The following is a 14,806-nucleotide window of genomic DNA, read 5'->3' on the forward strand; positions in this document are numbered from 1 at the left end:
TTACATTGTCTGTGATTTGTTCCAGCTAGATATATCTAACCAGTGATAGTATAAGTCAGGCTAGAGCTCAGGAGATGTCAGGCCTGTATTTGGGGATTATTTACATAATTGTAATAACTGAAAACAGTCATCAACAAAACAGAAGTGGGTAGCATCTTTCAGGAAGTCTGTGATAAAAGCAGGGTTTCTGAAGTCAAAACCTTGTAGTGAGGAAATACTTCCCAGAAGTAGGGAGCTGTCAGCATTATTAGATGTTTCGGAGGGAGCCACTGGATATGATGATGTGGGTTCTGTAATGGATTATGAATAGTTTTAGAATGGTTGGAGGAAGACATTTTGCCTGAATTCCTATACCTTATGTAATTCATATCAAGCCTCGTTGTAGATCTCAAATATGAAATCTAGGGCCAGAGAGATGGCACAGAGGGCAGGGCACTTGCCTTGCATGCAGCTGATCTGGGTTTGATCCTTAGCAACTCATATGGTCCCCTGAGCCCTACTAGGAGTGATTCCTGAGCACAGAGGCTGGAGTAAGCTCTGAGTATTGCTGGGTGTGGCTTCCAAACAAAAAGTAAATTAGATAAATCTAGCATGTGTTTCCTGTCCATCCACTTCCTCAATTCTAGTAGGAAAATTGAATTATTCTTCTGCCTCACCTCCATTGTTTATTTGCCTCATCATATCTTACTGGCTCTGTTGCAGTCATCTCTCCAGTTCTCCTTTCATTCAGTTCTCAACACTGTAAGTGTGCTTTATAAAAATTAAAATCTCCAGATCACAAATTAGTGAAAACATTCAGCATTTGACCGTGTCCTTTTCACACTCTTCTAGTTAAAATCCTTTGATACTCGTTCATTAATTTTTAGGACAAGGCAGAGTGTGGTTTATAAAGACTTTTATAACCCAGTATTTTCTTACTTTTCCAGCCTCATATGTAGAGGCAATCTTTTCCTTACAATCTATAGTCAAGTTTTTTAAATTAACTTACACTTTCAAAATCCAGTATGTGCTCCAGGCCCTTAGGCTTCTTGTTCTCTCAGTCTGGAATACTCTGCTTAATCTTTACTTTGCCTTTTTTCATCACATTTCAGCTCAGACACAACATGTTCTAGGAATTCTTTCCTAATACCTTTAACTTATGTCTCCAGAGTGCTATATACAATGCTGTTAACTTTTCTTTCTCTTACTTACCACACTGTTACGTAATTTCCGATACTGTGATCTCTGCGAAGGTGAAGTCTAATACTTTTACTTATTCATGTCCTCAGCACTCAGCCCTGTAACTTGCTCAAAGTAGACACCAAACTATTATTGAGTACTTGGTAGGAAAAAATGTTTGCTTTAAGATCTTAAGAGAAGGCAAGGAAGATTGCTATGGGGGCCTTCTTAATTCTTTGTTCCTCTAAGATGTTATCTGATGTTTAGAACTTAAGAGTTCAATTGTGGTTTTGCAGCTGTTGGGTTTTTTGGTTTGTTCATTTGTTTTTATTTTGGGGGCACACTCGGCAATGCTCAGGGTTTACTCCTGGCTCTGCGCTCTGGAATCACTCCTGATGTTGCTTAGGGGACCATATGGAATGCCAGTGATTGAACTTGGGTCGACTGCACTATCTCTCCAGACTCTGCAGCTATTTTTTTAATAGGTAATATGTGTACTATTGTTCTATGTAGCTAGGCTGGAGACCTTTTCATATTTATTTTTACCAGTTTGAACTGAGAAAAACAGTTACATAGTGGAAGGAGAGAAGGAGAATATAGATAATATGTGAAAAAATTATGGTGATATTTGAAATAATTATACTTAGAGATTGCTCATCATTTTGTTTCTAACCAAAGTAAGTTTCATATTTTTTATTCTGCAGTTATTTATTTCATTACATCTGCCAAGACAGGATTGTTTATCTTTGTATCACTGATGATGTAAGTAACTGAATACATACTGTTATTTAACTTTGTGTACTGCTGATAGAATAGGTTTTTAATTATCTGTACCTATGGTGGGTAAATGTGATGTAATCGAACTTTTTATAGCTAGAATTTTCCCTATACTTTGCATTTATTATATTAAACAACAAATGTAAGAAAGGTTAAGACTTGATAAATGCAAGTTTCCTAAGTTTTGATAGAGTTTTAATTTAACCTCTTGCAACTTTGACATTTATCCTATTGTGTTGTGAGAATTGATGTTCAAATTATGTCCCTTTGATATCCAATACTCCCAGAAATTGTCAATCTGAAATATGAAGTAGATTGTTTCTTCCAGTCAATAGGGGATTTTTCAAATGTTTGTGGAATTTGAGGGAACAAAATTGCAATGAATTATTATCTTTTTGGCAAGCCTATAGCTGTGTTTCATAGGCACTAGACCCATAATGTTTAATAACTTAATCTCAGTGTCCTTTTTTCTGCTCTCTGTTGGCTTCTTTCTAGACATATCTTCTCATTATATAGAGCCACATACTAATTTATTATATCCAGTAAAAAGGAAATGTTTTCTAATTCTATTATTATATGATCAAAAAATACTTCCTAGAAGCATACCCTTCCCTCCCTCTGCTTTCAAAATGGACTTCCTTTTATTTCTTATTGGCCAAGACTAGTGACTTAATTTTTAATTTATCACTCTTACTTAGGATGGCATAGTAAAATACAGATAAAAGTAATCACTTTCAGGACGGAAATGCAGGAAGAGGATTTCAAATGTACTCTTTTCCTTCTTTCCACTACCATACTCTTCATAATCAGCTCATTAGTCTTTGAAGGAAATATTAGAATGATCTTTTGTAGAATTTTATCATTTCAACAATACTCATTCCAGAGATTCTTAAAAAGTTAGAATATATTCACAGTAAAAATTTTAATATTAAAAGAAATTTAGGGGCCAGAGCGATAGCACAGCGGGTAGGGCGTTTGCCTTGCACGCGGCCGACCCGGGTTCGATCCCCAGCATCCCATATGGTCCCCCAAGCACTGCCAGGAGTAATTCCTGAGTGCAAAGCCAGGAGTAACCCCTGAGCATCGCTGGGTGTGACCCAAAAAGTAAAAAAAAAAAAAGTAAATTTAAAACACTTAAAAATTTTATCATCGGGGGCTGGAGCGATAGCACAGTGGGTAGGGCCTTTGCCTTGCATGTGGCCGACCCGGATTCGATTCCCAGCATCCCATATGATCCCCTGAGCACCGCCAGGAGTGATTCCTGAGTGCAGAGCCAAGAGTAACCCCTGTGCATCATCAGGTGTGACCCAAAAAGCAAAAAAGTAAAACAAACCTAAAAAAAATTTTTATCATCAAATTCAAAGTAAATGAATAAGTAAATCACTGACAAGAGGCATGAGACAGATATGATTGACACTGGTAGGGGTCTCAACTCTTTTTGTCACAAATCCCTTTGATGCTGGTCGGCCCCTCCAGCATGTTTGTAAACGTTTAAAATAAAGCACATGATTTTAAATGCACCAATTGTATTGAAATAAAAGATTGAGGTATTTTTAAAAATAAAATAGTAATATCTGCTTCTTTATGAATTCTTAAATAGTAAGTAGTAATAGTAATTAATCTAATGTAGTGGTGATTTTGAAGTAATGGCATACAAATGTGAGATGTCAGTTACTGATGGTATATAAAAAAAGGATCTCTTGGTTACAAAGCCACAGTGTTGTCTAATACTATTCTGATTTGTTACCTACATTCACAATTGAAGTTAAAATTAAAGATCAGTGAAAAGAATGTTGTAGGTTATTTTCTATGAACCAGTTACCATATATTTCAAGATGATATTTATTGAAGCTTATCATATATACTATAGAAAATATCACAAATAATTATTAGGTCAGTGAATTTTCATAAAAAGAACATTTTTATAAGCAATACCTTGACCATCAATGAGTACTATTATTCCCAGACACCCATCATGAAGCTTGCTACCATTATTTTGTTTCCATTTGTTTAATTTTATTTTGGTCACTGTGATTGCTACAGGTTTAAAAAATTCATTTAATTAGACCACTGAAATTTGGACGAGTGACCGCAGTTCAAGAAACCCTGGCTTAGTTAGACTAAAGATATGGGTGAATTAGAGATGAATTGCAAGTGCAGTAATCATATTTGTGAGTTTTATCCTTGGTTTCACAGTATTTTCTTGGAGTACATAAGGAATTGCACTAAATTTGGGGTGATCGGATTGAATTCTTTTTTGATTGAGCTGTAATTTTATCTATATATGTGTATATCTGTGTTTCAACAGTTTTTAATTTTCTAGAACTAGACAAAAAATGCTTTACTTATCTTTTCAATCATATCACCTCTATTGAGAAAAATCTAGGTTATGTCAATACTATTATCTTTATGTTTTTGAAAGCAACTGCTATTAGTATGAATTTATTAAGCATCTTCTTGTGCAGGAACTTTTACAAGGTCCTATGAAAGATAGGAATGAAATTATAACCAATTCCTGCCTATAAGTTTTACCTGGGTAGCCTTATCCTTAGTTGCCAGTAATACAATATTTTGACTGGATTCTAATTTATTTCATTAGCCAGGGTTTCTTGAACTGCGGTCACTCGTCCAAATTTCACTTGTTGATTTTTTTCTGGCTAGTTAGTTATATTTTCAGTCTTTTTTTCTTTATCTGAAAATGACTTTGCTACACCACTACTCATAAAATCTTTGCTCAATAAATGTTAACCGGTGTCATAGTTTTTATTATGTTAATGATCAGTATCATTGTTTACTTTCTAATGTGAACTCTGCAATGCTGTTTTTCTAGGATTTTGAACGTTCCCGAGCCTTTAATTTTCTGAATGAGATCAAGAAGAGGTTCCAGACTACCTATGGTTCAAGAGCACAGACAGCACTTCCGTATGCCATGAATAGTGAGTTCTCAAGTGTCTTGGCTGCACAGCTGGTAAGGTCTTTCTCAGAATATTGTATTTTGATTTCTGTCTTCCTTATTACTTTAGAGCAGTGTTTCTGAACTTTTTCCAACCATGACTGCCTTCTAACCTTCTTTTCTTCCCATAACCCCATGTCCTACTGGTTGACATGACATGGCTCCCTACTAAAGTGATTTTATCTGTGGTATGTTGGAATATCCTGAGACTTACAGGAGGCCATATGCCCTCCAGATGAAGAAAACTGCCTTAAAACACCATAAATATAGGAGGAAACCTTAACTGTAGCACTGTAACACTGTTGTCCCATTGTTCATCGATTTGCTTGAGCAGGCACCAGTAACATCTCCATTGTGAGACTTGTTGCTACTGTTTTTGGCATATCAAATACGCCACGGGTAGCTTGCCAGGCTCTGCCTTGTGGACAGGATACTCTCGGTAGCTTGCCAGGCTCTCCGAGAGGAACGAAGGAATCAAACCCGGGTCAGCTACGTGCAAGGCAAATGCCCTACCTGTTCTGTGCTATCACTCCAGTCCATCTATATACATATAAAATATATATATGTATGTATATATTTGGGGGCCACATCTGGCAGTGCTCAGGAGTTGCTCCTTGCTTTCCACTCAGAAATTAATTCTGGCAGTACTCAGGGGGCCATATGGGATGATAAGGATCAAACCCAGGTAGGTCACATGCAAGGCAAGTGCTCTACCTATTGTACTGTTATTCCAGCCCTTCAGTATATGTTCTGATTATCTTATTATATAACAACTGTGTATTCATAAAACAAATACAAAGCCCATGGCTGTCTCTCACCACCTGCGTTTAGTGGATTCGGGCTCCTCTCCCACCTGGCACGGCCAATGCCAAGGGCCAAAAAGGAGGAAATGAGAGCCAGGCTGGTTGGTATCAATTTCAGTATCAATTGTGGTATCAATTTATTCCAATCTCGTCTCCATTCTCCTCTGACTCTCCTTTCCAGAATCTCTTTGTCTTCTCTTTGATTCCCCTTGATCCTCCCTGATCCCCTGATTCTACTTGATTCTTCTCCCATGGACCCTGCTCCTACATTCTACTCTACATTCTTCTCCTCCTGCTACATTCTTCCCCTACATTTTTCTCCTTCTGACCACCTTGCTAGTCTCTCCATGCCCTGACTCGCTGTCCTGGTCTCTCTAGTATCTTACACCCTCCAAACCTTGGCAGTAGGACCACACCTAGGTCTGGTAGCAATTACAGCAAATTGTGGTCATACAGTCAACAGATGTAAGGTCTCCTTGGGTGCTTTTCTCCTTTCCTTGGTCCAACAATCATTTAAACATTCTTCTTAATTTTACTACTTAATAATATTAGTCATTTTGTGTGGACACAGTAAGAGATACATTAAGCTTATAGGATGGCTGTCCTGGGGACATCTCACTATAGATCTCATACTACAGTGATCAGGCAAAATTAATCTTTCCTAACCCTAACAGGGTCCTAATCTAGTTGTTATCTTTTGTATCATGATAGAATTTGTCCATGACCATGCTCTTAACTTATAGTTAAGTAATATGGCGCTTTGGCCTGGCCCATTTCGATGCCAGGGTAGCTCACTGCTTGCTCTAGGTCCATCCAATCCCTTGTCGGGACCCTATTTTTGGGGTGCTAGGAAGTAAGGGCAACTAAAGTTTCAGTGAGAGAACAGATCCCCCTGGAGTGAATATTATTCGGAGTCAGTTAACTCCCAAGTTACAAAAGCATAGTATTAACTCTCTTCCTGTGTCAATACAAAAAGGACATTGCTCTAAAGTAACTATACAAAGGAGTAAGGAGAAGAGAAAAGCAATTTTTACAAGTTAACAGTGTCTGATTAGGAGATACAGGTGATTGACCGGTTGGGGAAGCAGAGCACAAAGAAAGAGGTTACAGATGGACACAGAGGAATGGGAGTGCCTCAAAAGCACCATGATGGTTGTAACCCAATAAACCTAAGCTCCCTGTGGCAAGGCAGAAAGGACAAACCAATGTTATCCTCTACCAACACAATAAAGCATCCATGGTAAAGGAAAAATCAATTGGGACATTTTAGGTTAGACAGCTAATACTTGGTCATATTCTCTACAGCTGTCAGAGTATCTCCAGATTGTCAAATACAGGGCCAAGAGATAGTACAGGGGGTAAGGTGTTTTATCTTATGTACAACTGACTTACATTTATTTCTTGGCATCATATAATGGTCCCTGAGCACCAAACTAGGAGTGATCTCTGAGCACAGAGCAAAGAGGAAGCCCTTATCACAGCCAGGTGTGGCCAGAAAAACAGAAACAGAAAGACAGTCAAATGCATTAACACTCAACAACTTCCACTACCATATAACTATAGGAAGTCGCTCAACATGGCAAATGACTTTTTATTTTTTATTTTTTTGGTGAATCACTGTGAGATACAATTACAAAGCTTTCATGATTGACTTTTAGTCATAAAATGATTGATCACCCATCCCTCCACCAGTTTACACTTTCCACCACCAATGTCCCCAGTATCTCTCCTGCCACCCCCCATACCCCCTCAACCTCACTCCCTGCCTCTATGGTAGACAATTTCCTTCTTACTCTCTCTCTACTTTTGGGCATTGTGGTTTACAATACGGATACTGAGAGACCATCACGTTTGGTCCTTTATCTACTTTCAGCGCACATCTTCCATTTTGAGCGCTCCCTCCAACCATCATTAACTTAGTGATCCCTCCTCTATCCCAGCTGCCTTCTCCCCCAGCTCATGAGGCAGACTTCCAACCGTGGAGCAAATTTCTGTGATCTTTAAGGGTCTGTCATATCTTGTTGCATTTCTCCTCTCCCCTACACTCTATTCCATGCAACTACCATTCTATTTTCTGTCACTGTGAATTTATTCTGGCTTTTCTAGAATTTCAAGAAATAGATTGATACTGGGCTGGAGCGATAGCAGAGCAGGTAGGGCGTTTGCCTTGCATGCGGCTAACCTGTGTTTGATTCCTCCGCCCCTCTCGGAGAGTCCAGTAAACTACCGAGAGTGTCTCACCTCCACGGCAGAGCCTGGCAAGCTACCCATGGCATATTCAATATGCCAAAAACAGTAACAACAAGTCTCTCAATGGAGACTTTACTAGTGCCAACTCGAGCAAATCGATGAGGAACTGGATGACAGTGAGACAGTGATACAGATTCATACCATTTTGTACTCTTCTGTGTTTTACTTGGTTCAGTGTAAAGCCTTTTATATTCATGCACATTTTGTAAATTATTATTTCCTTTTTAATGGATTAGTACTGTTTAACAATACCATGATTTGGATATCTGTTCACCTTTTACTAGAGAGTTGAGTGCTACCAATTTTCACTTCATTGATTTGCTGGAGTGGAACCAGTAACATCTCCATTGTGAGACTTGTTGTTACTGTTTTTGGCATATCGAATACACCACAGGTAGCTTACCAGGCGCTCACAATTTTCACTTACTTTGAATAAATCTGTTATTTATATTTTTCTACAAATATTTGTGTGAGCCTGTGTTTTTACATGTTTTTGGTAAAAACTGACTGGTATAATTGTTGAGTTATACAGTGAGTGATATTTAAATTTATAATAAGTCATCAAGCTTTTTTTTTTTGCTTTTTTTTTTTTTTTTTTTTTTGCTTTTTGGGTCACACCTGACAATTCACAAGGGTTTTACTCCTGGCTCTGCACTCAGGAATCACTCCTGGCGATGCTCAGGGGACCATATGGGATGCTGAGAATCGAACCCAGGTCTGCCTGCCGTGTGCAAGGCAGACACTCTACCCACTGTGCTATCGCTCCAGCCCCTCATCAAGCTTTTTTTCCCAAAGTGGTCAGATCATTTGTTTTCCCACTTGAAATTTCAGTTTTTCTGCATCCTTATGCACAATTATTATAGTCTGTGTTTTTAGTTTTTTTTTATCTGAGAATGTGTGTAATGGTAATTCATTATTTTTATTTCCACTTCCCTGATGACAAATTTTGAGACTTTTAAAAGTGTGTACCCTTTATTTGAATATAAATACGTAAGTTCTATTTTTATGTTGTGAGAAGAAAAGAAGTTACTTTTTCACTTACCCTTTGAATGTTCTTCTTAACATTTTTTCAGCAAGGCAAGCACCCCACCTGCTATACTATTATCCTGGCCCATACCATCCTTTTTAAACAAGAAAATTTATAGCACTGTAGCACTGTTGTCCTATTGTTCATCGATTTGCTCAAGTGGGCTGCAGTAACATCTCCATTGTGAGACTTGTTGTTACTGTTTTTAGCATATCAAATATGCCACAGGAAGCTTGTCAGGCTCTGCCATGCCGGCAAGATAGTCAGTAGCTTGCCTGGCTCTCCGAGAGGGGCGGAGGAATCAAACCCAGGTCGACCATTGCAGAAAACTATTGCACACCGATGGGTGTGTGCACTCATGGGCTCTCCGGGTAGCTCTGTTTCACAGCCCAAGTTTGGTGCTCTGGAACCGCTGTGTATGGGCTGGATCGGGACAGCTGTTGGCCAAGGAGAGGCAAAGGAAGAACGAGGACCAAGCTGGTTGCTGATTAGTTACTGTTTATTCAATCTTCCATCTTTCTCATCTCCTGCACTCCTAGCTCCGTCCTTAGCTCCGTCCTCTCTCTAGATCTACCACAGCCTCCTCTCTCATCCTCTCCTCCCTTTTTCTCTCTCTTGCCCTTGCCCCTAGGCTACACACAGCCAGGTAGCACAATCAACATAAGAAAGCCCTTCCTGAGGGCCATCAGGTTCAAAGGGAACACAACCTAGGGGCATTCCAAAACCCTTCCAGACTGCCAGTAGGCAAAATTCCTCTTAAGGGGTTTTTCTCCTTTCCTTAGTCCAAACACTCATTAACATCTTAATACTAGTTATTTTTGGATGGACATAGCAAGAGATACATTGAGGCTTGAAAGGCAGCTCTCCTGGCAACTTTTTGCCACAGACTCAGGCTACAGCACTCAGGCCAGATTAATCATTCCTAACCCTAGCAGGGTCCGAATCTAGTTATTACTTTTTGGATCATGAGAGCATTTGTCCATGACCAAGCTCTTAACTTATAATTAAGCATTAGGCACTTGGGCCAGGCCCATCTCGATGCCAGGGTAGCACACAACTCACCGCTTGCCCTGAGCCCGTCTCGTCCCTCTTCGGGACCCTGCTTTTGGGGGTGCTAGGAAGTAAGGGCAGCTGACGCTTAGGTCTGGAGAACAGATGCCCAGGAGGAAAATATCATGTAGAGTCAAATGACTCCCAGGTTACAAAAGCATAGCATTTGCTAAGTCTTCCTGTGTCCATACAAAAGGACATGGCTCTGAATAAACTATGCAAGGGACTCAAGGAGAAGTGAAAAACAATATATACAAGTCAACCGAACATTAAGAAAGAAGCTACAAATAAACACAGAAGAATGGGAGCTCTGTGGTGGGAGTAACCCATTAAACCTAAACTGCCTGAGGCTATGTTATCCTACAGGCCATGTGCAAGGCAAACACCCTGCCCACTGTGCTATCGCTCCAGTTGAGAAAATTTATATAACATTTTATGTCTACATTTCTCTGGAATGGTCTTCTAATTGGTTACATATCTTTATTATTCAATCAGTTGGTTCATTGTTCCTTCCCTTTAGTAAAAATTTATATATGTGAGCCTGTAAAAAAAATCACCAAAAATACCAGTGCAAAATAAAAAACCAATAGGTCAGCTGGTAGCAAAACTTTTTTTTTTTAATTTTTATTAGTGAATCACTGTGAGGTACAGTTACAAACTTATGAACTTTCATGCTTGCATTTCGTTTACATCCCTCCACCAGTGCCCATTCTTCTCCACTGATGTTCCCAGTATCCCTCCCACCACCCCTACCCCAACCCCCACCACCTCACCCTGCCTCTGCAACAGGGCATTCCTGGTAGCAAAACTTTCAACCTAACCAATTTGTTACTAGTCCCAGATCTCTGTGAACCCTCTGAACAAACCTGTGACAGTTTTATTGTGCTCAGATGATATTAATAACATTTTAATCATAGTTTTGTTTGTTTTTGCTTTTTGAGTCACACCCAACTCAGGGGTTACTCTGGGCTCTGCACTCAGGAATTACTCCTGGAGGTGCTTGGGGGACCATATGGGATGCGGGGATTGAACTGAGGTTGGCCGTGTGCAAGGCAAACACCCTACCCACTATACTGTCGCTCCGGCCCCATGTTTTTAATTTATTAAATAATATCCCCTATCTGAAGCATTTATCATACTGATATATGAATATTATGTATTAAGTACTTCTTATTTATTAGCATTGATAATAGTTTCAAAATAAATACTATCATCTGTGTCTTAGGTTTCTAGGTACTAGAAAGAGCCACTGAAAATAGGATAATTACTTAGATCCCACCAGATAAAAATAGATGGTCAGTACAAAATAAATTATTTTGGTTCTACAACAGCTAATTAGAGAGAGAGAACAGAAGGGAATGCCCTGCCACAGTGGCAGGGTGGGGTGGGGGGAGATGGGATTGGGGAGGGTGGGAGGGATGCTGGGTTTACTGGTGGTGGAGAATGGGCACTGGTGAAGGGATGGGTTCCCGAACTTTGTATGAGGGAAGCATGAGCACAAAAGTGTATAAATCTGTAACTGTACCCTCACGGTGATTCACTAATTAAAAATAAATAAATTTAAAAAAAATAAATAGCTAAAGTATAAAAAAATATTTTGGTTCTGCTTTGGGGGCAGGGTTTGGGGTTCAGGGTGGAAACATTTTAAATATGGTGGTGGGAAGGTGTAATGGTGGTGGGATTGGTGTTCAAATATTAAATGTAATAAATTATTGTGAACAACTTTATAAAAATAAAATAAAATTTGCAAAAATAGATGGTCAGAAGCTGGGTTGGTTCCTAACTCATCATGCTTAAGAATTGGGGAACATTTTGAGTATCCTTTTCTTACCCTGTTATCCCTACTCCAACTACAAATACAATTTATTTTATATTCCTTAATTGTATGAGATTAGGTTATATAACATCATATTTCTGCCTGGTGTCCCAGACATATATTTGATGTTACAATACCTTTAACTTTAGTTCATTTAAAATAATGTGATACTTTTTATAATGTCATATTTGTATTTACTGTATGATTATTTTAATACTGCATTTATCCCAGGCCTATTAATGATTTTTTAATGAAGTGACATATATATTGTATTGGTAGAGATATAAATTTATGGCATTCTTCAGTGGCATTCCTTTTTCTTTTGTTTTCCTGTTATAAACAATGTCTGCTCATCATAAATTAAATCTTAATTTCTTATAGAAACATCACTCTGAGAACAAGGGTCTAGACAAAGTAGTGGAGACTCAAGCCCAAGTGGATGAACTGAAAGGAATCATGGTCAGAAACATAGGTAAGCTTCATGGGATAGTCCACATTCATTGGGTAAAACTGATAATAGGTGACTTTAATGGCATCAAAATATAAAGAGGTTGAATTAACACTGTTATTCTTTACTCTTGGAAACTATTGACTCAGATAGGGAGATGACACTTAGAAATCATTATAGTAGAGTATCTCATTTTTTATTTATGATCTATACTCGGATCAGGACTGGGCCTCCTCCACCCAGAACCCCCATTTTCCAGTAGTTTGGCAGCCACACCCACAAACTGCCCCCGGCGCCGTGTAATCCCATCAACGGCCAAGATCCAGAGACTATAATACAACGTTCCCGCAAGAGAGCGATGCAGAGTCTCTTGCCCCCATGCCTGGCTGTCTTCACTGGGACCCCTTGGAGTGGGGTGGGTTGAGTTTCCCTCCCTGTCCCTAGCAGAGCCCCGGCAGCTGAAGACCTCCGGAACCCAGCCTTAGCCATGCTCAAGGCCTCTCTCCACACGTTCAGACGAGCCTCACGCATGAAAAAACTGGCAGAGGAACCCAGGTTTGTGGGACCCGGGTTTGAGATCTCCAAGCCTGCTCAGATCTGGACTGGGCCTCCTCCACCCAGACCCCCCATTTTCTAGTAGCTTGGCAGCCACACTCACAAACTGCCCCTGGCGTCGTGTGATCCCATCAATGACCGAGATGCAGAGACTAAAACAACACTCCCGGAAGCACGTGACCTCTTATAGCCTAGTTTTCCCTCTCAGAGAACCCGGCAAGGTACTGAGAGCATCCTGCCCGCACGGCAGAGCCTGGCAAGCTCTCCGTAGTGTATTCGATATGCCAAATATAGTAACAATGATGGGTCTCATTCTCCTTACCCTGAAAGAGCATCCAGTGTGCCTCCGCTGGGAAGAACGTGTAAAGAGAGGCTGCTAAAATCTCAGGGATAGGACGAAAGGAGATGTTACTGGCTCCCACTCGAGAAAATCTTTGTTCAACAGGATGACAGTGATACAGTGATACAGTGATGAAGATGACCTAACCTATGATATTACCTAGTATTTGATTTGTGTCTTAATAGAGATTACTGGTTTAGTTCTTTATTGTAAACTTATTTATTTGCTTAGGAAGTCTAATTTCTGAAAGCTGAGCAATTCAGACAGATATTTTACAGAGAGGGGATAGGAAGTAGAATTTACTAGATGGCATGCCTAGCGAGGGGGAAGTTTTGATACTCTAGTGAGTGCCATACAATTGTCCAGAGGTATAGAAATCGGGATAGGGATTTGACCCCGCAGCCATGTAGGATGAACTACTTTCAGTGTGACTGAAATTATTGTCTTCATACTCTTTTGTATTAAATGTGTAAAGCCCCATTTCTTGAAGAAGTTGCAAGGGAACTTTTACTTGGTCCATTTCAGAACCTTAGTTACATGCCCTGTGTTGTGCTGTTTGGTAGAGATGCCTTGCATGTGACTTGTCCGATGTGGACTCTCGCCACCATGCTCAGGGGTTTTCCAGAGGCACCCCTCATTCTGTTGTGGATCCTGAGAGAAATTATGAATGTCCATTGCAAAGGATTGTTTCTATGTCTCTTAGGACTGCCTATGCAAGCAACAACCAGTATACACTACCAAAGAGGCTGTGTTCATAGCCTGTTTTCACATAGGGTATCTTAGGTATAATTTAGTCAGTTTTGGCTAGTCTGTATAGCTGATATTGATAAATACTTAAAATTATTTGATTTCCATAGAAAGTTATAGTCTTGATTAATAGAAGTAGACCAAATAACCTGACTTACTCTTCTTTGTCAGTTTCATTGGTTTATGTTTCACTAAGAGACTCTTTAGGAGATCAAAATAATCTTGAAAGAGCATCAACTTTATTTTTCATTGAGAATAAAATTATTTAGATTTATGGTGAGGCTATTTTTAAAAAAGCATTGACTCTTCAAAGTATATTCCCTGGCCAACAGCATCATCACCAGATAACCTCTTGTTTTCAGGCCCTATTCTAGACTTACTGAATCAAAAGTGGAAAGAGTTGGATCCAGTAGTTGGTGTTTTACAGGCCTTTCCAGAATCTCCTACACAGACTCAAGTTTGTGATTCATTTTGTAAAATGTATTTTCTAAAGGGGATATCTCACAGACAATAGCTTTAGTAAAATCAAATTTAAATAATTATGTAATAGTTTTATAAGCTTTAAATGTCAGTTTTTATAAATGATCATTTGATTATAATTATTGCTACATTTGAAAAACGTATTCAGTTTGGGATTAGAGAGAGAGTTTTGGAGTGAAGGCGCTTGCCTTGCAAATGGTCAAGCCCTGTTTCACCCGGGCTTCATCCCCTGCACCACATGTGAGCCCTGAACACTGCCAGGTGTGTCCCCAAACCAAAAAATATATATTAAGGTAACATTTCTTTATAAGACTGTATGTTTTGGGGGCCAGAGTGATAGTATGGCAAGTTGGGCGCTCACCTTGCAAATGGCGAAGCCAGGTTTGGTCTTGGCATCCTGTT

General features: G+C 39.4%; 1 protein-coding gene across 1 annotated transcript in view; it reads left to right on the top strand.

Annotated features, from left to right (window-relative positions):
• The window catches only part of VAMP7 (vesicle associated membrane protein 7), a 74,651-nt gene that overhangs the window by 15,278 nt on the left and 44,567 nt on the right, over positions 1-14,806 (top strand). Inside the window, 3 exon segments of the mRNA XM_055123048.1 lie at positions 1,863-1,920; positions 4,766-4,903; positions 12,216-12,306. Coding sequence (XP_054979023.1) covers positions 1,863-1,920; positions 4,766-4,903; positions 12,216-12,306 — 287 coding nt within the window.

The sequence above is a fragment of the Sorex araneus genome, chromosome X (genome assembly GCF_027595985.1).
Source record: "Sorex araneus isolate mSorAra2 chromosome X, mSorAra2.pri, whole genome shotgun sequence".
NCBI classification, from domain to species: domain Eukaryota; kingdom Metazoa; phylum Chordata; class Mammalia; order Eulipotyphla; family Soricidae; genus Sorex; species Sorex araneus.